The 27,347-nt window shown below is 44.3% G+C and overlaps 1 protein-coding gene across 1 annotated transcript in view; it reads left to right on the forward strand.

Moving 5' to 3' along the window:
- Positions 1 to 21,359: 21,359 nt before the first annotated feature.
- Positions 21,360 to 27,347, forward strand: part of LOC141246710 (uncharacterized) — a 76,704-nt gene continuing 70,716 nt past the window's right edge. Inside the window, exons 1-3 of the mRNA XM_073669139.1 lie at positions 21,360 to 21,477; positions 21,555 to 21,656; positions 23,574 to 23,791. Coding sequence (XP_073525240.1) covers positions 21,360 to 21,477; positions 21,555 to 21,656; positions 23,574 to 23,791 — 438 coding nt within the window. The remainder of the gene's footprint in view (positions 21,478 to 21,554; positions 21,657 to 23,573; positions 23,792 to 27,347) is intronic.

The following is a 27,347-nucleotide window of genomic DNA, read 5'->3' on the forward strand; positions in this document are numbered from 1 at the left end:
CAAAAATGACCATTTTTTTGGTCTTTATTAAAATGAAAAGGTTGATCGAAAAGTTTGGGGGATCTAAGAGTGTGGCAACCCAGTAGTCATGATTACTTCGAATTCTGACAATATGAGGGTCATGTTGCAGGTAGTGCAGCAAGAAGGCACTTATGTGTCTTGCGCATCTCGGAGCCCCAAAATTATTTTCCGGGCTAGATGCAGCTAAAAATTATTATTAATTTTAAATCTGGTGGAGCTTAGTATAGATGGCCTAATAGGATCAGTGCTGCACACTGCTACAAAGCCCAAATTATTTTCCAGCCAAGATACAGATAAACATGATTAGTAATTTTAAATCTGGTGGAGCTTATTATAGATGGCCTAATAGAATGAGTGCTGCACACTGCTACAAAGCCCAAATTATTTTCCAGCCAAGATACAGATAAACATGATTAGTAATTTGAAAGCTTAAAACGGTTGGTAGGGTGATTTTAACCAATCATCCATCTTTTACTCTCCCCAGGATGACACAGGGGTAGAAAAGTAGTTTCGGATCCATGATTTGTTCATCTTTATGAACGTGAGTCTGTCTACATTATCAGTGGAGAGCCGCGTGCGCTTATCTGTCAGCACACCACCAGCAGCGCTGAACACACGTTCAGACAGAACGCTGGCTGCGGGGCATGACAAGATCTCCAAGGCGTAAGTGGCTAGCTCCGGCCATTTATCCAGATTGGAAGCCCAAAAAGAGCAAGGGTCCAGTGACACAGTCATGGCTTCAATGTTTACTTGGAGATACTCTTGTACCATCGTCTCTAGGCGTTGACTATGTGTCAGACTTCTTGTCTCCTGTGGCCTTGCAAAGGATGGGCTAAAAAAGTGGTGAAATGATTGCGCAAAATTGATGTTACCAGCAGATACTGTGGTTCTGTTATGGTTTGAGTGCTGAACACTTGACGGTCCCACGGTTGGCAAGTTGGAACTGTGAGGTTCACTACGTGCACCACTGATGTTTTGTGGAAAAGCACATGTAAGATTCTGCAACAGTCTCTGCTGATACTCCTGCATGCGTGCATCCCTTTCTATGGCAGGAATAATTTCTGCAAATTTACTTTTGTACCGGGGATCTAACAGTGTGGCAACCCAGTAGTCAGGATTATTTCTAATTCTCACAATTCGAGGGTCATGTTGCAGGTAGTGCAGCAAGAAGGCACTCATGTGTGTTGCGCATCCAGGAGCACCAAGTCCCTGTTGTGTTGGTGGCGAGGTAACAATCATGCTTCCTTCCTCTGTCCTCTCCCCCCAACCTCGCACAACAGAAATGTGATCAAGGTCTCCCTCATCTGATGAGTCTTCCATCAGTTCGTCCTCCACTTCTTCCTGGGCTCCTGCACCTTCCTCACTAGTTTGGCTGCTACCATGCGCCCTGGTAAAACCATCTCCCCCACCCTCACATGCCTGCCGCCTTGGTGCTGCCGACCGTCTGGACCTTGCAGATGTTAGCCCTTCCGCATACAACTCCTCCTCCTCTACTTCCTCCACCTCCTCTTGTGCCACCACCTGACTCCGAATTCTGTTTAACATGTGCTCCAGCATGTAAATCACCGGAATAGTCATGCTGATAATGGCATCGTCAGCACTAAACATCTTCGTCGCCATTTCAAAACTGTGCAGAAGGGTGCATAGGTCCCTGATCTGAGACCACTCCTCCAGCGTGATTTGCCCCACGTCTGGATCTCGTTGGCCCAGGCTATACGTCAGAACGTATTGCACCAGGGCTTGTCGGTGCTGCCACAGTCGCTGCAACATGTGCAGAGTTGAATTCCACCGGGTAGGCACGTCGCATTTTAGCCGGTGAAGTGGCAGGCCCAACGACTTCTGTAGAGATGTAAGTCGCTGAGCTGCGGGATGCGAACGGCGGAAGTGAGCACACAGCGACCGTGCCCTCTGCAGAAGGCCATCTAGTCTGGGATAGTGGGCTAAAAATTGCTGGACAACCAGGTTCAACACGTGAGCCATACAAGGCACGTGTGTGACATTGCCCCGGCGAAGGGCCGCACCCAGGTTTGCAGCATTGTCGCACACGGCCTTCCCTGGTTTCAGGTCCATTGGAGACAACCATTCATGAAATTGGTTCTCCAGAGCTGACCACAACTCCTCAGCTGTGACTCACATTTCCCAGACATTTCAAAGTAAAAACCGCCTGATGACGTTGAGCCCTACTGCCAGCATAGTAAGGAGGTGTGCAGGATCCCTTCTGCGCAGTTAGAAAGCTTGTGGCATGACCAGACAGGCTTTGGGTGCAGGTGGAAGACCGAGAGGAGGTTGAGGAGGCAGAAGCAGTGGAGGAACTTTGACATAAAGAGGATTGACGCACAACTCGTGGGGACGGCAAGACTTGGACAGCAGCCCCTTGTCCTGCTGTCACCATAGTTACCCAGTGCCCAGTCAGCGACATGTAACGCCCCTGTCCATGCCTACTCGTCCAAGTGTCTGTGGTGAAATGCACCCTGTCACACACAGAGTTTCTCAAAGAAGCGGTGATGTTGTGTGCGACATGCTGGTGGAGCGCAGGCACACCTTTCTTTGAGAAGTAGTGCCGACTGGGCATCTGGTACTGGGGCACTGCGACGGACATAAGGTCTCGAAAATCCTCTGTGTCCACCAGGCGGAAAGGCAGCATTTCTGTAGCCAAGAGCTTGCAGATGGTGAAATTCAACCTCTTAGCTTTCTCATGGCTAGGAGGAAATGGTCTTTTACTTGTCCACATCTGAGGGACCGAGGGCTGGCTATTGCGCTTAGACGGGGTTGATAAGGGTGTCCCCGGCAAACTGCCTGTCTGTGAGGAAGATGCAGGCGGACATGTTAGGTTGCCTTGATCCAAAGGTGGTGCTATCGATGTCGGACAACGCTCAACACCAGCTGGTGTTACCACCTCCAAAGAAAATGATGACCTGCCAATCACGCTGGCTGTTGCGGGTAAAGAGGTGGCAGGTCTGCGCCCCAAAACAGGTGTGACTGCTGTCCCCCCAGTCACAGAGGATGAAGAGGCCGCGGATGCACAAGATATGGCAGACGGTGGTTGGCCCGGCCGGCTAGGCCGCATTGTAGCACACTGAGCTTCCCACTGCAACTTATGCTTCATGTCCATGTGCCGGTTCATGCATGAAGTACTCAAACTATGTATTTTTTGGCCTCTACTTAGCTTTTGCTGACAAATGTTACAGATAACACGAGTTGGGTCATCTTTATCGATCTGAAAAAATGCCCAGGCTATGCAAGGCTTAGCACCCATGCGACCTGAAGAGCCACCACGACTTGTGGTGAGAGGCAGAGTTGTGTTTGAGGATGCAGTTGTTGACATGCTTCCAGTACTACGTCTCTGTCCAGGAAGGCGCAACCTGACCTCGTCGTCACTAGCATCTTCCTCCACCTCCTCTGCTGACCTCATCTCTTGGCTGACTGTGTGTTGACAGTAAGTGGGATCTCCAACCTCATCATCATCACCCTGTGCGTTATCACACCCGTCGTCCTCAGAGCCAACCTGTTCCTGCCCTGACAAAAAACTAAAGATGTCGCTCCAATCAGGTATTTGAGTCTCATCATCGTCTTCCTCATTGTCTCCACCAACAGGAGTTACAGTTTGGGAATGAGGGTCTACATTATGGTCAGAACCTTCTGCGTCTGGTCTTGGATCCGACTCATAAAGATTCTGTGCATCAGTGCAGATCATTTCCTCGTCTGGATTCACAGAAGCGCTGGAGTCGACCTCTGATTCCCAGGCTATAGTATGAGTAAACAGCTCTGCAGACTCAACCATCTGTTCTACCTCATACTCAGACGGGCAGCTGGAGATTTGGGAGCTGTGAGGAAGCAAGTGCGATTGGGGTGACACCTTTGAGGACTGGAGTATTTGTGATGTTGAAGTTGATGTGGAGGAGAGCCCACTTAAAGGAGCACTTGACATCTGTTGAAGCACCTGCTGTTTTTGTGCCTCATCTGGAATTTGTAGCGATTGGCGTGGCCGTAAGAAAGGGATCTTATCACATTGTCCGCTAAAAGAAGTAGACATTTTAGTTTGGCTGGAAGATGGTCTTTCTTCTGCAGATGTTACTGTTGCTTTAACACCTACCCCACGGACACAACCTTTTTTCCCCTTCCCAACACGCCTATTCCCCTTTCCACCAGCAGCAGGCCTTTTTCCACTCATTTTGGTGGTTAACTAATTCACAACTCTGGAGTTGTTTGCACAAAAAAACAATGGATGGGAACCGAGCAGAGCTGAGTGGCCAAACTGTGGTATTAGGCCAAAACTATTGGCTGGGTTAGATGCAGAAAAAAATTATATTCAATTTGCAACCTGATGGAGGTCAGTATAGATGGACTAATAGAACAAGTCCCACACACAGCTAGAAGGCCAAATATTTTCTCAGAGCTAGATGCAGAAAAAAATTATATTCAGTTTGCAACCTGATGGAGGCCAGTATAGATGGACTAATAGAGAAAGTCCCACACACTGCTAGAAGGCCAAATATTTTTTCAGAGCTAGATGCAGAAAAAAATTATATTCAGTTTGCAACCTGATGGAGGTCTGTATAGATGGATTAATATAACAAGTCCCACACACAGCTAGAAGGCCAAATATTTTTTCAGAGCTAGATGCAGAAAAAAATTATATTCAGTTTGCAACCTGATGGAGGTCAGTATAGATGGACTAATAGAGAAAGTCCCACACACTGCTAGAAGGCCAAATATTTTTTCAGAGCTAGATGCAGAAAAAAATTATATTCAGTTTGCAACCTGATGGAGGTCAGTATAGATGGACTAATAGAGAAAGTCCCACACACTGCTAGAAGGCCAAATATTTTTTCAGAGCTAGATGCAGAAAAAAATTATATTCAGTTTGCAACCTGATGGAGGTCTGTATAGATGGATTAATAGAACAAGTCCCACACACAGCTAGAAGCCCAATATTTTTTCAGAGGTAGATGCAGAAAAAAATATATTCAGTTTGCAACCTGATGGAGGTCAGTATAGATGGACTAATACAACAAGTCCCACACACAGCTAGAAGCCCAATATTTTTTCAGAGCTAGATGCAGAAAAAAAATTATATTCAATTTGCAACCTGATGGAGGTCAGTATAGATGGAGTAATAGAACAAGTCCCACACACAGCTAGAAGCCCAAATATTTTTTCAGAGCTAGATGCAGATAAAAATTATTTTTAATTTGCAACCTGATGGAGGTCAGTATAGATGGACTAATAGAGAAAGTCCCACACACTGCTAGAAGGCCAAATATTTTTTCAGAGCTAGATGCAGAAAAAAATTATATTCAGTTTGCAACCTGATGGAGGTCTGTATAGATGGATTAATAGAACAAGTCCCACACACAGCTAGAAGCCCAATATTTTTTCAGAGGTAGATGCAGAAAAAAATATATTCAGTTTGCAACCTGATGGAGGTCAGTATAGATGGACCAATAGAACAAGTCCCACACACAGCTAGAAGCCCAATATTTTTTCAGAGCTAGATGTAGAAAAAAATTATATTCAATTTGCAACCTGATGGAGGTCTGTATAGATGGATTAATAGAACAAGTCCCACACACAGCTACAAGCCCAATATTTTTTCAGAGGTAGATGCAGAAAAAAATATATTCAGTTTGCAACCTGATGGAGGTCAGTATAGATGGACTAATAGAGAAAGTCCCACACACTGCTAGAAGGCCAAATATTTTTTCAGAGCTAGATGCAGAAAAAAATTATATTCAGTTTGCAACCTGATGGAGGTCAGTATAGATGGACTAATAGAATGATGCTATGCCCAAAAGATTTTACTTCACTAGGTGCAGTAAAAAAATTGGTATTCTATACACAGGTGGTATATCTTGCAACACAGATAGGCTACTCCACTGACTAACACACTCTGCAATAGGCCAAAAAGGATTAGCTTTGCTAGATTCAGCCAAATGCTGTGAAAAAAACTTGCACAGCACTGGCACAGACCTGCCTGGCAAAAACTGATAGGAACTGATGTAACCTAGTCCTGAAAAGGACTCCAATTACAATTAGTCTTTACTCCCACAATCTATCTATTTAAGAGCACAGACCTGCCTGATAAAAGTCGTAGGAAATGCTGTAACCTAGTCCTTAAAAGGACTGCAATCACAACTATTCCCTACTCCCAAGCTATCTGTAGATTTGTGCGAAAATTGGCTTGAAATTAACAAGGTATAGCGCACACAGCAACAGCGGTGTCGTCTAACACGCAGCTGCAGCAGTGAGAAAATGGTGGCGACGGGGAAAATGGCTTGGTCTTATAGGGCAAGGACATGTGACATACACTGCCAATGACACATGCCCTTGCTTGTGTGAAAAAAAGCACTTCGCTCCGTGTGTGCGCTGCTAATAGGCTGACAGATTGCACCTCCCCACTGTAAATGCGGGAAAGAGAAAGAAAAATGGAGATCTTCATTGTTCCTGCAGAGATCCATCCCCTGCCCCTCCCCCCGCCCCGCTGTACACTCAAACTGCGTATTAACATTAATTTTCATCATTACTGAGAAAAAATCCAGTTATGATTTTGGTGCACGAACAGTTATCGAACATAACCTCGAACAGCCGAATTTTTCTCAAATTGTTCGTGTTCGCCGAACGGCTCGAACACCGCCCAAAACAGCTCGAATTTGAGATTGGCGAACAGTTCGAGTAGAACAACGCTCATCTCTACTTGTAACCTCTCCAGTCAACAGCGGCACGTAACCTGACAATGTTCTTCATCCTATGTTTTCATGTTATATTGTATTTATTCATTACAGTCCTGTCTTTGTATGTACTTATATACTTTATAATCAGCATTACATTTTAGGGGCCATTTTGCTTGTGAAATTTTAAATACTTTCCAATATGGAACAGATATCATCCTTGTTTTTTTACTGGTATATGTTTTTATTCTTGCGTTTTATCCTAATGGTCATGGCCAGCTCCAAGTTTTCGTGGGCCCCGGGAGAAAGAGTCTCAGTTGGCCCCTTTAACGCATACCACGATTCATGATGCACAGATACAGCTGAGAAATATAGGTATACAACACAGGGCCCAGCCTGTCCCCTCATCCTTTACATATGTACAAAATGCACACACACAGTACGCAGACATGTACATGCACACACACAGTACGCAGACATGCACAAGCACACATACAGTACGCACACATGCACACAGTACACAGACATGCACATGCACATGGTACACAGACATGCACACAGTACGCAGACATGCACACGGTACACAGACATGCCCACACAAATACAGTACGCAGACATGTACACACACGCACACACTACCCAGACATGCACACACACACACACACACACATTATGCAGACATGCACATGTGGTGCCCCTGAGGGTTCGGTCGCCACAGAGGTATTGCATCTCACCCAGAGGTGTGGTATCTCACTCTCAGGTAAGGAAGGAGTATGGCTCAGGACCCTAACACTACATCCACTACACCACATTTCCGGGGGACAGGGCGAGATTGCTCCTTCGGGAGAGCACAGTCCCTGATCCCTGGCTGGAGTGGGGAGGAACCACTTAGAGAGGGGGAACTATGTAGTGGATGGGTGGAGGATGTAGATCCTGGGAGCACATCAGGAGGAGGTATAAAAGTAAGGAACCATCTTGGTTCAGGGAGAGAGTGGAGTTCCAGTCAGTCAGACTGAGGTGCAGGCAGGGGGCAGAGGCTCTGTATGAGCTCTGCTATACAGGCGGGCCAAGTCAGGAGGCCTGAGCCTGGAAAGAGAGAAGAGAGGAAAGGGGAGCAGGAAGGCTCCAGGACAGGAACCGAAGGGACCCTAGGGGTACGGGCCATGCAGCCGCGACCCGTACGCCTGCCGCTGCCAGGAGGTAGGGGGGTCAGGCCAAAGAAGGGGAACCGGGTCCCCCAGCCAGCGGAGACTACAGGGCTCAACTGGGAACCGGAGGCTGCAGCACTTCAAGTACAGCAGGCCGTCCACACCAGCCACTAGGAAAGTGTGAGGTACAAGGGGAGAGGCCAGAGAGGACACACAGAAGGGGGTCCTGCTAAATGCTCCAGAGATACCTGAGGGTCGACCGAGCCCCTTACTGCGTGAGCACAGGACACCGTGGGCTCTTACACTGGCCCTGTAACTGGAATTGCTTTAACCGTGAGTAAAAGACCTGGGACTGCATCATCTGGACTCTGTGATTATTCTTGCACCGCGACACCTTATACCATCACCACCATCATCCACTCATGCTGCACTGAAGCTACACTCTACCTGTGGGGAGTTACATCACCTTGCTGCACATACCACCAGCTTCAGCGGACTGCCCTGCAGCGGCGGTTATCAATTACCGCAATCCACAGGTGGCGTAGTCTGACATTGATATTAGTGCACATAGACTACCCTGGTTTGACCGCCCTGGGTCACGGACTGGGTCGCCGCCACGGTGACTACAACTCCCAGCATCTACAAGGCCCGGCTCCGTGTGCCCCACGGCGCAGGGGGCGCGTCACACACACAGTATGCATGCATGCACACGTGCACACACATACACAGCAGGCATGCACACAGTATGCAGACATGCACACGTACACAGTACGCAGACATGCACACATAAATACAGTACGCAGACATGCACACACGCACACACTACCCAGACATGCACACACACACTACCCAGACATGCGCGCTGTAAGGCAGCGCTAGTCATCATACTGGGGGATACTCGCTGCATCGGGTAAATTAAGCACACGTGCAATGTCCTTCCGGCATTTTCTCAATACAGCAGTTTATTAAGTTATCATAAACCGCTGTTCACACACATAATGTCCATCTTAGTTTGTCACCGGCATGTTTACACACTTAACATCCGGGAGTCTCTCAAATAGCAGACAGGTCCAATTGGCCCAGGACACAGCCTTCAGCAAGGTAACACTATAGCAATGTCCATAACACAGTCCATGTAATAAAGTGTATTACCTTTACAGCGCACACACACACACAGTATGCAGACATGCACACACAGTACACAGATATGCACACGCACACACACAGTACGCAGTGTAAGGTAGCGCTATTCATCACGCTGGGGGGTACTCGCTTCACCGGATCAATTAAAGCACACATGAAACTTTTTCCGGTAACATGTAGTCCAGCAGTTTATTACACATCATAAACCGCACATAACACAGTCCATCTCAGTGGCTCGCAGGAATGTTACACATGTATCCCAGAGCCTTTTCCGTGGCAGCTATGCCCGCTTGGCTTCAAATACAGACTTCAGCAAGGTACAGCAACAATATTCACTTATAGCGCCGATTTACCTTTGCCGGTTCTCAGCTGCTTCTGTCAGCTCCGATCTGCCACAGCTGTGGCTTTAAGGCTTCCCCAGATGTGGCCTCCAGGCCATGTGCCTTCCAAGGCTACTGGTATCTCAAAAACAGGGATCCAGACTCTGCCTTCCAGGCTTCACCAGGCCTCTCACTCTATCTGTTTCAAAACCACCAGGATTTATATATCCTTTTATGCACACAGGACCTGTGATGATGTCACAGTCTTGTGATCAGTCACCTGAGGGGGAGGTGAATGGTCAGCCAGAACACACCCCCTGGACATTTTAGCAATGCAGCAAACCGCTGCATTACAGCAGACATGCACACACACAGTACGCAGACATGCATAAGCATACATACAGTATGCACACATGCCCACAGTACACAGACATGCACATGCACACGGTATACAGACATGCCCACACAAATACAGTACGCAGACATGTATACACACGCACACACTACCCAGACATGCACACACACACACTACCCAGACATGCACACACACACACACAGTATGCAGACATGCACACACAGTACGCATGCATGCACACGTGCACACACATAGACAGCAGGCATGCACACAGTACGCAGACATGCACACGTACACAGTACGCAGACATGCACATGCACACGGTACGCAGACATACACACATAAATACAGTATGCAGACATGCACACACACACTACCCAGACATGCACACACACACTACCCAGATATGCACACACACACACACACAGTATACAGACATGCACACACAGTACGCATGCATGCACACGTGCACACACATAGACAGCAGACATGCACATGCACACAGTACGCAGACATGCACACGCACACGGTATGCAGACATGCACATAAAAATACGGTACGCAGACATGCACACACACAACCCAGACATGCACACACACACTACCCAGTGTAAGGCAGTTCTAGTGATTATACTGGGGAATACTCGCTGCACCGGGTCAATTAAGCACACCAGCCACGTTTTTCAGTTTTCACACTTCAGCAGTTTATTGCACTTCATAACTGCTTATCACACAGTCCATCTTAGTGGCTCCCTGGTATATTACACACATAACATTCGGGAGCCTTTCCAGCGACAGACACGTCCACTTGGCTCCAGTTTCAGCCCTCAGCTAGGCAACAACATAAATGTCCATATAACGCAGTGTTTTTACCTTTGGCGAGTTTTTAGCTGCTTCAGGTTTATTCTGCCACTCCTGTGGCTTTATGGATTCCCAGATGGGGGTCTCAAGCCCTCGTACCATCCAAGGCTACTGGTATGCTTACACAGCCAACATCCAGTCTCTGCCTTTCAGGCTCTTGCCTTCCAAGCCTCTGGTCCTCCAAGGCTACTGGGATCGCTTACACCGCTAAGGATCCAGCCTCTGCCTTTCAGGCTTCAATATGCCTCACTAGGCCTCACACTCTAGCGGTGTCCCACACAGGAACAGGCCTCACGCCTTACACACACACCCCTGTGTCAAGTCTATCAGGGTTTATATATCCTGTAGTACACACCCACAGGACCTGTGCTGATGTCACAGTCATGTGATCAGACATTCTGTGTGCACAGGACCTGCACTATGTCACAGTCATGTGACCAGTCACCTGAGGGGGAAGGTACATGGTCAGCCCAAAACACATCCTGGATCATTACAGTAATACCAAGCAAGCCGCTGCATTACACCAGACATGCACACACACGGTATGCAGACAGGCACACACACGGTATGCAGGCATGCACACACACAGTATGCAGACATGCACACACACAGTACGCATGCATGCACACGTGCACACACATACACAGCAGGCGTGCACATGCACACAGTACGCAGACATGCACACGTACACAGTACGCAGACATGCACACATAAATACAGTACGCAGACATGCACACACATACAGTACACAGACATGCACACATACACAGTACGCAAACATGCACACAGTATGCAGAAATGCGCACACATGCAGGCATACACACACACATACACACACATGCACATGATACACAGATATGCACACATACAATACGCAGACAAGCACGTACACAGATACGTACACATACATATTTGAACACAAATTCTTAAAAACACATATAAAACAGACATAAATATATATACACAGTCATACACACTGACATACACAGACATTCACATCATACATACCCCCACACACACACATACACACAGACACATTAGAAATATTTTTAATATGGTGATTGGAGAAGTCGGCAACAAGCCTCGCTCACCTGCCCCCGGCCTGTGTCCATCCGGCACCTCAGGCATGTGGCTGTGCAGGGCCGCCGGAGTGTGTTTGATGGCCATCACAGACATGGCCCTGGACCATCAGGGGGTCCTTCTCGCCGTCGGGGCCTGGGCCTCTCCCCCAGCATTCTGTTTGATTGGCTTCACTTTACCAGACATGGCCTCATGCAGTGCTCTGTGCTGGTGTGTCTGCTAGTAATGACGTGGCAGTGTGACAGACAAGCTCAATTAAAGGTGCAGTGCCAACCCTGCTGTGTCATTACCAGACATGGCCGCGCGTAGTGCGCTGTGCAGCTGTGTCTGATAGTAAAGTGACAGCAATCAAGCAGCACTAGCGGTCCTGCATAGATGCTGGGGGAGCGGCCTGGGCCCCGATAGCGAATGGGCCCCCCTGATGGTCCAAAGTCCTGGCACTTGCCCGGGTGCACCAGGGGCTGCTGATGGTATTGAACCAGTCATATACCAATCCTGTGGTGTTAATCTGGTTAAAATGGAAACTAAAACATGAACAAGTATCTATAGGGGCATACCAGTTTAGGATGAAAAATACAAAAAAAATTAAATCAAGTAATACATGAAATGTTTCTAAGGTGCCAATGTACAGTAGGGCTATGCAGTGTTACAGTATGTTTCACAGGTTTATATTCGGATATACGGTATACAGTACAGACCAAAAGTTTGGACACACCTTCTCATTTAAAGATTTTTCTGTATTTTCATCACTATGAAAATTGTACATTCACACCGAAGGCATCAAAACTATGAATTAACACATGTGGAATTATATACTTAACAAAAAAGTGTGAAACAACTGAAAATATGTCTTATATTCTAGGTTCTTCAAAGTAGCCACCTTTTGCTTTGATGACTGCTTTGCACACTCTTGGCATTCTCTTGATGAGCTTCAAGAGGTAGTCACCGGAAATGGTTTTCCCTTCACAGGTGTGCCCTGTCAGGTTTAATAAGTGGGATTTCTTGCCTTAAAAATGGGGTTGGGACCATCAGTTGTGTTGTGCAGAAGTCAGGTGGATACACAGCTGATAGGCCTACTGAATAGACTGTTAGAATTTGTATTATGGCAAGAAAAACGAGTGGCCATCATTACTTTAAGAAATTAAGTTCAGTCAGTCCGAAAAATTGGGAAAACTTTGAAAGTGTCCCCAAGTGCAGTTGCAAAAACCATCAAGCCCTACAAAGAAACTGGCTCACATGAGGACCGCCCCAGGAAAGGAAGATCAAGAGTCACCTCTGCTTCTGAGGATAAGTTTATCCGAGTCACCAGCCTCAGAAATCGCAGGTTAACAGAAGCTCAGATTAGAGACCAGATCAATGCCACACAGAGTTCTAGCAGCAGACACATCTCTTCAACAACTGTTAAGAGGAGACTGCGCAGCAGGCCTCCATGGTAAAATAGCTGCTAGGAAACCACTGCTAAGGACAGGCAACAAGCAGAAGAGACTTGTTTGGTCTAAAGAACACAAGGAATGGACATTAGACCAGTGAAAATCTGTGCTTTGGTCTGATGAGTCCAAATTAGAGATCTTTGGTTCCAACCACCGTGTCTTAGTGCGACGCAGAAAAGGTGAGCGGATGGACTCTACATGCCTGGTTCGCACCGTGAAGCATGGAGGAGGAGGTGTGATGGTGTGGGGGTGCTTTGCTGGTGACACTTTTGGGGATTTATTCAAAATTGAAGGCATACTGAACCAGGATGGTTACCACAGCATCTTGCAGCGGCATGCTACTCCATCCGGTTTGCGTTTAGTTGGACCATCATTTATTTTTCAACAGAACAATGACCCCAAACACACCTCCAGGTTGTGTAAGGGCTCTTTGACCAAGAAGGAGAGTGATGGGGTGCTACGCCAGATGACCTGGCCTCCACAGTCACCAGACCTGAACCCAATCGAGATGGTTTGGGGTGAGCTGGACCGCAGAGTGAAGGCAAAAGGGCCAACAAGTGCTAAGCATCTCTGGGAACTCCTTCAAGATTGTTGGAAGACCATTTCCGGTGACTACCTCTTGAAGCTCATCAAGAGAATGCCAAGAGTGTGCAAAGCAGTCATCAAAGGAAAAGGTGGCTACTTTGAAGAACCTAGAATATAAGAAATATTTTCAGTTGTTTCACATTTTTTGTTAAGTATATAATTCCACATGTGTTAATTCATAGTTTTGATGCCTTTAGTGTGAATGTACAATTTTCAAAGTCATGAAAATACAGAAAAATCTTTAAATGAGAAGGTGTGTCCAAACTTTTGGTCTGTACTGTACCTTTTTTAAACTGCAGAATAAGAACAAAAAGAACGTGAACTTTTTATTAAATTCATCTAAAAAAAAGCAGAAGAATCTTCACTCTCTTAAGAACAATTTATTGATTAATTTTGGATACGCTTGTTTTTCTTTTTTGCATGTCAGCTATACATTGTTAAACCCTTTGGTAGCTGCAGATTTTTTGTTTTTGTTGCTTTGTTTTTTCTTCCAAGAGCCAAAACTCTTTGTTTTTCCATCGATGTAGCCATATGAGGAATTCCTTTTTTTGCAAGACGAGTTCTACCTTACGGTATCATTTTATTACACCATATGCCATTTTACCATATCATGTACTGAAAAATGGGAAAAAAAATTCCAAGCTGGATGAAATTGTGAAAAAATTCAAATTCTGTCACTTTATTTTTACGACATTCGTTGTGCAATAAAAATAACATGGCAACTTGTATAGCTTTTCTGATATATTTTAGTGTTTGAAAAAATTCTGAAGTTTGTAAAGAAAAACATGTTTATATTGTCATTTTCTGCGACGCATAACTTTTTGATTTTTGCGTGATTGTGTGTGATTATTTATTACTTGATGAGCAGACATTTTTATAGATACAATTTGGGGATTGTATTTGAAGGGGTGCACAGGGCCGGTATCAACACGCTGTGGGCCAGAACTGATTTCTCTTCGCCCTGTGTCCCCTCTTCTATAAAGTACTGAGCGTGGAGTGTGTAGTGTGATGAAGGATTTTCTGTACTCATGGTTACATTGTCCATGGGACCGGAACCGACTTTAAACAAGACAGAAGATCTTAGATCCGGATTAACAGACTCACTTTTACTGTGCAATTCTTCTACACACAGCTGCGGCATACAGGTTAAGACATGGTATTCAGTTAGTGAAGTACCCTTGGTTATGTGCCTTTCCAGTGTTCATTCTCATCCTGTCCTGAGACCCAACATCTTCCACTTCGTCTGCGACCCAGATGAGAATCTCCCCATGAGGGATATAGTGCCCTGCTTCTCAGTACCTATAGTGGGTAGCAAGCCCAGTACTGTGCCGGCATCCAGATCGAGTATCAAATGTGTCCTAATTGTGTACAGACAAGTTGCACTATTAAAACACTTTCTCCACTGCTGTATTTGCTGTTGGAATCTGTCCCTGTATGTTCAGTCTTCCTCCTACACTCCACTCTGTCTCACATAGGACCTGCACTGGTCCCGTTCTATTGGGGTCGTGGACCCAGAACTTGGGTGTCCGTTTCATGGACTAAACCCTGGCAGACTCACTGACTCAATCCCCAACAAATTCTCTGCAACCCGGAATTTATTTTCTATAAAACTGTTTTAACCCCTCCCAATTGATGATCTAATCCCTGAATTAACTATCTAATGTCTAAGTTCTGTACTGTAAACTATATCCATTCCTATTGTATGGTTCCCCTAGTGGACAGACCTCCCACATTCCCAGGGACAGCCTTAGGCAGAGCCTGAGAAGAACCGGCATTCAATAACTGCCGTAGGGATAAAACACAGCAAACAAACTTTATCACATATCTCATAATATACACATTCTACATAATACTTTAACTCCAACAACCCGCTGTTAACACGGCGTCTTCATCAGCCCACCACCCTCCTACATATTTTTTGGGGGGAACTACAGTGACTGAATAACTGAAAATCTGACAGTTTGATTTCTTCTTTTCAATGTGCAATAAAGGTTTTAAATAATTTTATATTTTGATAGACCGGACTGTTATGGACATGGTGATACTAGTTATGTTTATTATTCTTATTTCTTTATTTTAAAAATAGGATAAGGGGGTGATTTAGACTCTGATTTATTTTTTTATATTTTTTAAAACATTTTTTTTCTTTAGTCGCCCTAGGGGAATTGAATTTGCGATCATTAAATCAAATACTATATACTACAATACCAAGGTATTGCAATATATAGAATAAATTGTGATCTCTTATGATGTTCAGTCTGTGGCTGAGCTTCAGAGAAGTATCATAATGGTGATACCAGCAGCTTATAGCACACCCCCGACTGCCATGGTAATCCATTGAATCGCAGAAGGCCAATGGGAGCCAGTGAGCATGCTCCTATTTAAATCCTGCTGTCAGTGATTGACAGCAGCATTCGAGTAGTTAAACTGCAGTGATCAAGGCTCCCTCCAGTCGCTGCTGTTACAGGCAGGTGGAAAGGGCAGAGAAAACTGCATGTCTCAATTCCATGTTTAAAATATCCAAATTTTATTCCTTCTTGATTAAAAAAAACAGCATATCATATTACTGCATATACTTTATAGAAAACATCTGACAGGTTCCGGGCGTGTAGATGCCGTCAGTCATAGTGAATATTAAAAAAGCAAAACTAGAAACAATTTAAGGCCGGTTTCACACGTCCATATGTCTCCGGTACTGGTAAAAACGATACCATAGATATCCGTGTCCCGTATGTCCGAGTGTGTCACATGTGTGGAAACCGTGTGCCGTCTGTGTGTCACATCAGAATCACACGGACCGACGCCTGGGAATCAGCTCTACAGTTAGCGCTGTAGTTAGCGCTGTTCCCAAGAGCCGGTGCTGAACACTGTGATCAGCACCAGATGGGACAATGATGAGGGTAGTAGTGTCTGCTCCTGCAGTGTCCCCTCCGCTAAAAATAAAATAATAAAATCCATGTGCTCATCTCTCCTAGGTGTCCCTCACTGTAATCCATGTGACCGCTGACACAGAGAAGCCGGGGAGAATGAGCCGCTCCAGAGCTGAGCTCAGGAGCGGTGTCCTGACAGTCACTATGTGCAGCTCTGGAGCGGCTCATTCTCCCCTACTTCTTTGTGTCAGCGGTCGCATGGATTACAGCGGGGGACATGTAGGAGAGGTGAGTATATGGATTGTATTATTTTATTCTTATTTTCACACAGGTGGACACTGCAGGAGCAGACACTACTACACTCACCATGGTCCCTGCTGGTGCTGATCGCACCCCTGGCAAGGAACCATGATGAGGGCAGCTTTCAGCACCGGAACAGCGCAATTCCCAGGCGCCGGTACGTGTCACACAGATGACAAAAGGATGTCATCCGTGTGGTACTTTTTGCGGACCGTGTATCTGCAAAAAAAACTGACTTGTCTCCATGTGGAGCACACGGACACACGGTCCGTGAAAACACACTGAGATGTGCACAGACCCATTTATTTGACGTGTTTCCAGTATGTGTGGAAACTGTCACCACTTGTACAGGAGATACTGACGTGTGAAAGAGCCCTAAGACCCATAGCAACCTATCCACTGGCCGTAAATCATAATGATGATAACTGGAAGCATATATGTAACAAACATTGCACCACTTAAAACTCATTATAAGGCATCATTCAGATGTCCACACCTCGTGAGCACTCTGTATCACCGCCTGCATGCCAAAATCAGGAGTGGAACCCACAGAGAGAGCACCTGGTCTGTGTCCTTAAGACACTACCGGCCCCGACACACAAATATCATTGAAAACCTGACCAAAAACACTGAAGTGTGAACAAAGCCCAACAGCTTAGATATCAAAACTACTATGAAAAGGAATGTTTATAATTAAGGTTAATAGATAAATGACAAATCTTGTTTATAATTCATACCATTAGGGTATCTGGGGTTCAATTTTAAAATCCATGATACTTCCCTCAAAAACACCCGTCTGCGCCAATTTCCGCCTGGTGGGCAATTGACTCTTTGGATGCCATAAAACATAAAATGCTCCACACTGCCACAGTGCAGTTCTGCAAAGTGTTTAACCTCTCCTGAATAGGATGTGTTTTTACTATAAATATTAGAATAGGCAGATGCTGGCTGTGTATTACAGCTGACATCTGCCAGGTATGGTGAGGGCTTAGCTCCTGGGTCCACCCTATACATGTGCACCCTGACTGTGACGTACAGTTACATCATGGGGCGCAAAAGTGTTGATTAAGGATACAGTTTCTTGCTAATTCATAAATGCATTTTGTATCTTCACATATAGAAAAGATCTCCACTTATGCCTTAAAATTAAGTGGTTTAATCCAATATATGTTATACCTCTACAGGTACTGTAAGTGAATGCTATGCAGAGTTGTGGACTGAAGGTGAGTTTTCCTTAGGAACACAGTGGGGCATAGTTATCACTACTTCAGGCTCACATACACATGAGATGACAATTGAACATTAAAATGTCATTCGTACCAAACCCACACCATACACAAGTCTGATTACACTGAACAGATATCTTTGAGGAAGCCATACATTTTCAATGTATATTAAACAAAAACATTCAATAATCTGTGGGATTGAGCTAAAGAAATAAGTTTTACGAATGATTAGCAGATACACGTTATGCCATGCACAATACTCGTACAAAAATATCAGACATGCGCGATCAAACTGCGAACAATAGTCTCACATAACTTGATTGCTTGCCATGTAAAGAATCGAATGACGAACTATCAATTTGGTAGAAATCATCCATTTGGTACAACTTTGGTCCAATGTCTGTGGGGGCCTTTAGAACAAACTAAAAATTATCATAGTAAATAAGCCAGTTAATCAGTAGTTTAAAGTTAATGTATACTAAACAGTCAAATTAATCAAACAGCATGAAACACTATGATAATTTAACTATTTGACTATGTGGTTAGTAATGGGGTGTCTTATAGATGCCTCTCCCTCACTAACCGCTGGGCTTGATGTCAGCTGCCAATACAAAGCTGACATCAACCCCAACCCTTTTACTCCACTTGCCACCGCACCAGGGCAAGTGGGAAGAGCGGAGGCTAAAAGCCAAAATTGGTGGAGCTTATGGATGCGCCTTTACTTGGGCTGCTGAGAGATGATGTTTGTAGTCTGGGAGGGGGCCAATATCCATGTCCCCTTCCTAGCCTATTAATATCAGCCTGAAGCTTTTTTGGGGGGGTCCCCCATTTTACTAGTAGAGGCTAAGTATACAGCTGTGAGCTGATATTAATAGCCTGGGAAGCAACATGGGTATTACCCCCTTCCCAGGCTATAAAAATAAGCCCCAGGTGTCCACTTTTCCTCTGTTGGCTCTTAAAATTTAGGGTGACCTCACACCATTTTTTTCAGAAAATAATGTATTTTGTGCTAAAATACATGTAAAGTAAGCTACACACGCAAAGCACTGATTATATATCTCACTCACTTATTTATATCTATATATAGATTTACATACAGTACAGACAAAAAGTTTGGACACACCTTCTCATTTAAAGATTTTTCTATATTTTCATGACTATAAAAATTGTACATTCACACTGAAGGCATCAAAACTATGAATTAACACATGTGGAATTATATACTTAACAAAAAAGTGTGAAACAACTGAAAATATGTCTTATATTCTAGGTTTTTCAAAGTAGCCACCTTTTGCTTTGATGACTGCTTTGCACGCTCTTGGCATTCTCTTGATGCGCTTCAAGAGGTAGTCACCGGAAATGGTTTTCACTTCACAGGTGTGCCCTGTCAGGTTTAATAAGTGGGATATCTTGCCTTATAAATGGGGTTGGGACCATCAGTTGTGTTGTGCAGAAGTCTGGTGGATACACAGCTGATAGTCCTACTGAATAGACTGTTAGAATTTGTATTATGACAAGAAAAAAGTAGCTAAGTAAAGAAAAACGAGTGGCCATCATTACTTTAAGAAATGAAGGTCAGTCAGTCCGAAAAATTGGGAAAACTTTGAAAGTGTCCCCAAGTGCAGTTGCAAAAACCATCAAGCGCTACAAAGAAACTGGCTCACATGAGGACCGCCCCAGGAAAGGAAGACCAAGAGTCACCTCTGCTTCTGAGGATAAGTTTATCCGACTCACCAGTCTCAGAAATCGCAGGTTAACAGCAGCTCAGATTAGAGACCAGGTCAATGCCACACAGAGTTCTAGCAGCAGACACATCTCTTCAACAAATGTTAAGAGGAGACTTTGTGCAGCAGGCCTTCAAGGTAAGATAGCTGCTAGGAAACCACTGCTAATGACAGGCAACAAACAGAAAAGACTTGTTTGGGCTAAAGAACACAAGGAATGGACATTAGACCAGTGGAAATCTGTGCTTTGGTCTGATGAGTCCAAATTTGAGATCTTTGGTTCCAACCACCGTGTCTATGTGCGACGCAGAAAAAGTGAACGGATGGACTCTACATGCCTGGTTCCCACCGTGAAGCATGGAGGAGGAGGTGTGATGGCGTGGGGGTGCTTTGCTGGTGACACTGTTGGGGATTTATTCAAAATTGAAGGCATACTGAACCAGCATGGCTACCACAGCATCTTGCAGCGGCATGCTATTCCATCCGATTTGTGTTTAGTTGGACCAACATTTATTTTTCAACAGGACATTGACCCCAAACACACCTCCAGGCTGTGTAAGGGCTATTTGACCAAGAGGGAGAGTGTTGGGGTGCTACGCCAGATGACCTGGCCTCCACAGTCACCAGACCTGAACCCAATCGAGATGGTTTGGGGTGACCTGGACTGCAGAGTGAAGGCAAAAGGGTCAACAAGTGCTAAGCATCTCTGGGAACTCCTTCAAGATTGTTGGAAGACCATTTCCGGTGTCTACCTCTTGAAGCTCATCGAGAGAATGCCAAGAGTGTGCAAAGCAGTCATCAAAGCAAAAGGTGGCTACTTTGAAGAACCTAGAATATAAGACATATTTTTAGTTGTTTCACACTTTTTTGTTAAGTATATAATTCCACATTTGTTAATTCATAGTTTTGATGCCTTCAGTGTGAATGTACAATTTTCATAGTCATGAAAATACAGAAAAATCTTTAAATGAGAAGGTGTGTCCAAACTTTTGGTCTGTACTGTATATTATTTTTATTATTATTATTTTTTTTAATATGTACACAGTACTGAACATTAGTATCAGTACATATATCAGAACATTAATACTAATGATCCCAATACACAGTTTTTAGCCCAACGGCTAACTCTGCTGTCTCTCGCATACACAGAAATGCTCGGCTGAGCATTCTTGTGCTATCTATGAGAAAACCACTTATAGATTCCTCTGGCGCTAACTTACCTTCAGAGAACAAAAGTGTTGGCCATTGGAAATCCAACAGATGGATTTTTCTCTAGTCCGACTTTATCTGTCAAAGGAGAGATGGGTTGCACCGACTTTAGTCTAATATGTATAGGGGGCCTTAAAAAAGTGCCTAAAGACAGATTAATACAATGTACAATAATACATTGTATAAAAGGATATAGTACATTACAGACAGGTAGAGTGTACTAACCAGGTAGATGACTCCTGTGTCCAGATGAGTATTTTGCTATAGTTTTGTTAGGAAGGTCACTTTCGTTAAGTCCTAATTATATACACATATTATAAAATATAAATGATGTGCTCTGTTTGGATTACCACCCTCTCTTTCCCTTCAGCTGCCCCATATCACTCCTGTGACGTCTGTGGCGGGATATGCTCTAATGACATGGGTTGTATTTGTGCGGATGGACTATCTCAATGCCTGCCCACAGATTGTCCTATGAAGAACAACGCATGCTGCCCTGAGGGTCTGTTCTGGGATCCAATCAAATCCTGTTGTACAAGTAGGTATCTGCTAAATTATTCCCATAAAGCCATTATTTTTTTTGTGTGATTCTCTATCCTATTTTCTATTTTACAGGTACATTGAGGTGCAATCCATCATGTGGGGAAGATGAAATTTGTACAAATATTACTAACATTGCAACTTGTGTGTGTAACAATGACTTCTACAAACAAAATAGTAAGTACTATTTAAATGCTTTATATCTATAGTAATACAGGTTTCTCATTAATTAGATAACTGTTAGTTAACAAAGTATGTTCAAGCAAAGTTTTCATTATGTCAATTTCATTGAAAGCTGCCCATAATGGCCAGATGTATTGGATGAACCAGCAAGACTTGACTACCACTATGGCATAAGAAAGGGAGATGTAACGCTTACTTGAACACTTTTTTTTCAAAAGGGTTTTCCAATGTTAGGGTATGTGCCCACGATGCGTTTTTCAAGCGTTTTTGCTGCCAAATTTTCCGCAGCGTAAACGCTTGGGAAACGCATGGTAAGCCTTCTGCCATGGTCCCCTATGCAATTCCGCACTTTCAATGCCCATGCTGCGGAATTTTCCGCAGCGTTTATGCTGCGCTCAAAAATCCGCAGCATGTCCATTAATTTTGCGGAAGCGCTGCGTTTTCGCTGCCATTGACTTGCATTAGAACGCGCCAATTCCGCAAGACTGCATCTGTACTTGCGTAATTGGCGCGTTCTAATGTGCGGATGGTACCCGGGTGTGGAGGACAGGAGACTCTCCTCCACACCCAGGTACCATTAAAAGCTGTAAAAAAAAGAATAAAATAAAAAATAAAGATTATATTCACCTTCCGACGGCCCCCGGTCTCCTCCTCTGTGCTTGCGGGCAGGACTGAAGGACCTGCGGTGACATCACAGTCATGTGACGGCAGGTCTTTCAGTGCAGTGTCCCGCGATCAGCTGGCAGCCAGCACAGGAGCGCAGCAACACATGCCGGGCCATCGGAAGGTAAGTATCAAGGTTTATTTTTTTATTTTCAACCATTCTAAAGGTCACACTATATAAATCCATGCTGTTTGCATGGATTTATATAGTGTGATCTAGTTGTCAAGCAATTTCCAAGTGATGCTAAAATCGCTGGGAAAGCGCTTGTCAACCTGCATGCGGAAATGCATGTGAATCCGCATGTATTACGCAGGAAAAACGCATGTACAATCCGCATGTGTTTTTTCTGCCAGGGAGATGCAGAAATGCTGCAGAAATTTTCTTCTTCATTTCTGCATCGTGGGCACATAGCCTTAGGAAAGTAGTTCCCAACCGACTAGACAGAAGTAAAAAGAAAAGAAAATACAAATAATATTAGATGGCTCTCCAATCCTGCTCCAATCTCTTTGTTTAGGCTGCAGCAATAACGTCACAACTCCAATCCATATCACCGCTGCAGCCAGTCACTGAGCTTCGTGGCTCCTTACTTCAACAACAGCAGAGCTACTGAGCACAGTGATTGGCTGCAGCAATGATGTGACATCTCTGCTGCAGCCAAACCACAGACAGGAGCCAGTCGTAGACGGGGGGATAGTGTTTACCATCTGTAGTTGTTTTTTCAATAGTATTCAATCAGTTGGAGACCACTTTTCTAAAAGTTGTCTATAACTTAACACACCCTAACAAATGTACATTTTATGGAAACAGACATTTGGTGAAATGGAAATTTGGCATCTGTACCTGGTTACTCTACTCTATTATAATGTATTATTTAAAGTGTTCCTGTTGCTTTAACAATGGAAAAGAACCATGAAGGCATGATTGTATACAGTCCCATGTAATACAGCACTGTAAATCAAGCTAATACCATAGTTCAGCCAGCACTCAAAGATGACATCTTTGCACATTGACTTGTGCTATATAGAAATTGTTCTAGGATGCCATATTTCAGTGTTCACATAGCCTTGTATGGATTAGGGATGTATATGTTTTAAACTCGATGATAATTTCCAAACTGAACTTTCATTTCACTCGGGTTCCTTAGTTTAATATTACAATTGGACTGTAAACATGTTAATCATTATAAAATGTAAATTACATTTCTACGTGTTTATACTGTAATATTTACAATCTATTTTGCTTGGCAGCAACTGCAGACATCATCCCTTTTGTAACATGTGGTCTTGGTGTAATTGAGTTGTATGTTGCTAGTCGGTGTCTTTTGGACTACCTTGGCTATGATTACAAGAACCTACTTCTGGGTAATGCTGCATGCACATTCTCCTTCATCAACTATTACAATAACAAGCCTGTTGTGATCCTTCAATTAAAAGCAGAATCAGGATGGTGTGGTAACAAGCTGACGGTAAATATTTTTTATTTTTATATTACTGTAACATTCATGGTAGCTATAATAGAAAAATAATTCCAGAAGAATAAAAATTGGATCCAAGATCATTGATCCGCTAGAGATCTGACAGAATCTGACTGGCCACACTGGACTATTAATCAATGTTTTCTCTGCACTATTGTTCATAGATGAAATCTGTTGAGTTCTTGTCTGTAATAATAGAGGTGAGGACTACCGACCAAAGGTAAGTATAAAGCAGGGTAGTAAGTATACTAAAATATAACTTTTAATAATGAAGGTTAAAAGAACCAGGAGGGCTTGTGTCACTGAACACAAGGAAATATTGTTGTATCCTATTGGTGTGATGGTGATACAATGTAAATAAGTGTATCAGAAAGGAACAATCTCACCGTTAGTTGGAGTCGAACCTTACTCATGCCAGATGACATCCCCACTTTGCTGGCGAACATCCAGCAAGAAATGTACAAACCACAAAGGAGATAATGGCAATAGGGGGCACGACAAAGGTTACCCATACAATACCCGCAAAAATATCTCATGTGAAATATGGAAAGAAAGGAGGATCTAAGTACATGCCCCAAAAATACTCCCTACGCGTTTCGTTGCTTTAACTCAGGGGAGAGTGGGGAAAAGGGATAACCATAATGGCTAAAGTCAAAAAGGGGTTCCCAAAAAAATGGAACTAATTGTGCTAAATAGAAAAACGGACTGGTGGCGTTTAAATATATTTTTGATTTATTGTGGAATGGCGGGCTTTTTGGCCAAAGGCATCAACACCCATACCTGGTTAGCAGAAGCTAAAGACGTCTTCTCCGAAAACCAATTTTCTCATCCAAAATATACCCCGACTTACAACAGTGCATTTAAAGAGTTATTAAAAATCTACAAAAACCAAATCACGTCCTGGTGGGAGGTCCAGAGCCTCGAAAGTTATATCAAGGCCGGTATTGTCCCCCGTCACCTACGGATTACTTTAAGTCCGGGTTATAGATATAATAACTCAGCTCTTCATGAAAAATGGGAAAAGGAGGCCACACTAAGCTCTCTGAGGTTCATGGAAATTTTGTTGGAAGAAGAAAAGAAAACCCTCTTAACGCTATGTGAGAACTTCAGGGAACAGATTGATATAACGAAAAAATCCTCCTCTGAACCCAATTTTTCATCTAAACAATAGACACTTTAGAATAGTCTTGAATGCTTTCAATTTCAGTTGAAAGAACGATAACATAAAAATTTTATTAGAGACTCTCAGGAGTTCAAGGATAACAGGGCCTATCAAATCCCCACGAATAAGAATCTGAATAGGAACTTTAATACAGATTTGTCCTCTACAGACTTCAGATTTAGACACTCACCCGAAAAATTCAAGGGGGAGAAAAAGGGGCCGGGGTTCTAAAAAGGGGAGATCAAATGAGAGACCATCTAGCCTGTTTGACAGTGCCAAGGACCTTTACTTATTTGCCAGAAAGCTCAAATGGCGAAAACATTTTATTAAAGAAGATAAACCGACGTGTAGGGATAAGGGTATCCCAGACTCCCTTACATCGGACTTGGGATTTCTTTATAATTTATCCGACACTATACCAAAGAATACAGGAGAGGGCCCATTTACCAAATTAAAATTGAAAAAATACTCCCCCCCCCCCCCCCACAGAATGATCTATCCACCATTGACGTGTTTGTAGAATTAGTCACCGAAGATCTAGATCAATTGAACATTCAAGGTGGAAGAGGCAGGTGGAACCTGTCTAAAATGGAAACAGAAGCCCTACATAATCTTGAGAAAGACCCTCTGATCATTATTAAACCATCCGACAAGGGTGGAGATATTGTGATTATGGACTCATCAAAATATCAGGATCTCTGTTTGTCCATCCTTAACGACCCAACTAGCTATACCAAATTGTCATCTAACCCCATGACTGGTTTTGTAGTTCAGCTTAAAAATATCCTAATGGACGGGTTGAGAAACAACTATATTGACAAAAACTAATTCAATTTTATGTTTCCTCACCATCCTATCGTGGCTACCTTCTATTATCTTCCGAAGGTCCATTAGGGACTATCACCCCTAAAGGGGAGAATGATAGTCTCTGGAGTGGGGAGTTTATGTCAGAATGGCGGCATATATCTGGATGCCCTACTCCAACCATTTGTGACATCTTTGAACTCATACACCAGAGACTTTATGGACTTGTTGAGGAAACTTGAGGTTGTGTCTCTAGAACCTGATACGATCTTATGTAGTATTGATGTAGAGGTGCTCTATTCGTCCATCGTCCACTCCAAAGGCCTCAAGGCAACATGGTTCTTTTTACAGAGTCGGGGTCGCCAATGCACGGGTCATAATTAGTGTTGAGCGAGCACTAAAGTGCTCGGGTGCTCGAAGCTCGGGCTGAGCTCACCGTGATACTCGGGTGCTCGACCCAAGCAACGAGCCCAATGTTAGTCTATGAGAGACCCGAGCATTTTTGCGGCGTCACCCCCGGCAGTCTGTAGAAAGCCTAAAAAGTGGCCAAAACGATAGTGACAGTGCTCAAATGACATGGGAACAGCATGGGGATCGCCCCAGGAAGCATTTCTGACCCCCAGGTCACTGCTGTCAACAACGTGGTCAGAGGTATTAAGCCACTTTTACGGGCTCACAATAAAACATTCAAAAACGAAACTGAAATGGTTTTCCTGTGAAATATGTTAAGGAACATCCTTTCCAGGGTAAAAACTTGTGTATAAGGTAAAATAAATAACCATAAACAAAAATACTCATCCACACCTTGGACTATGTTCACAAGTAGCATTTTTTATGTGTTTTTGCACTTTTGTATTGCTTTCAACCGTGACAAATGCATTCACCGGGAAATGTCATTTTAACATTTTACAACCTTATCTGGCCATGTGCTGTGTGACACATGCATACAGTGCTGAAAAGACATGGGAACAGCATGGGGAAGACCCCTGGAAGCATCTCTGACACCCAGGTCACTGCCTAAAAGTGTGCCCATCAGAAGTGATACTTGCCGCATCAGAAGATGCAGACTTGCAACTATCCCCGTGCAAGTCCTTGTCCCAGGGCAGTGTTCAATTGTACCTCCCCCATTCCTTGCAATGCAAGCGCAAGTATGCAACCTGCCACCCACCCACCCCCAGGCTGCAATACCATACTGCTTGCTTGCTTACACTTGAAATTGGGCCTTTTAGGCATGTGGAGGCGGAATATGGCCACGACGTCATGGCTGCGTCGGCGACCTGGTATCCATACTCAGTCCACAGCAGCCCGGCGGCCGGGTGTCCACGCTTGGTCCCCAGCCGCCTGGGGGCGGCCGGGTGTCCATAAACAGTCCCCAGCCGCCCCTATTTGAAGGACAGCCTAACCACAAACACGTGGACAAGTGAATGTGGCCAGGGATGTTCCATCTCACTGACGCCTTCACACTGGGTTAATATTGTGAAAGCCGGGACACAGTTGGACACTAGGATGCAACACGTCCTCCAGACATAGAGGATTGCGGGTCCTGGGTCAATCAGGCTTCAACACAAAGTTCAGAAGGTA

This window comes from Phyllobates terribilis, unplaced genomic scaffold (assembly GCF_046119375.1).
Source record: "Phyllobates terribilis strain yellow unplaced genomic scaffold, ASM4611937v1 Scaffold_2__4_contigs__length_985480577, whole genome shotgun sequence".
NCBI lineage: Eukaryota > Metazoa > Chordata > Amphibia > Anura > Dendrobatidae > Phyllobates > Phyllobates terribilis.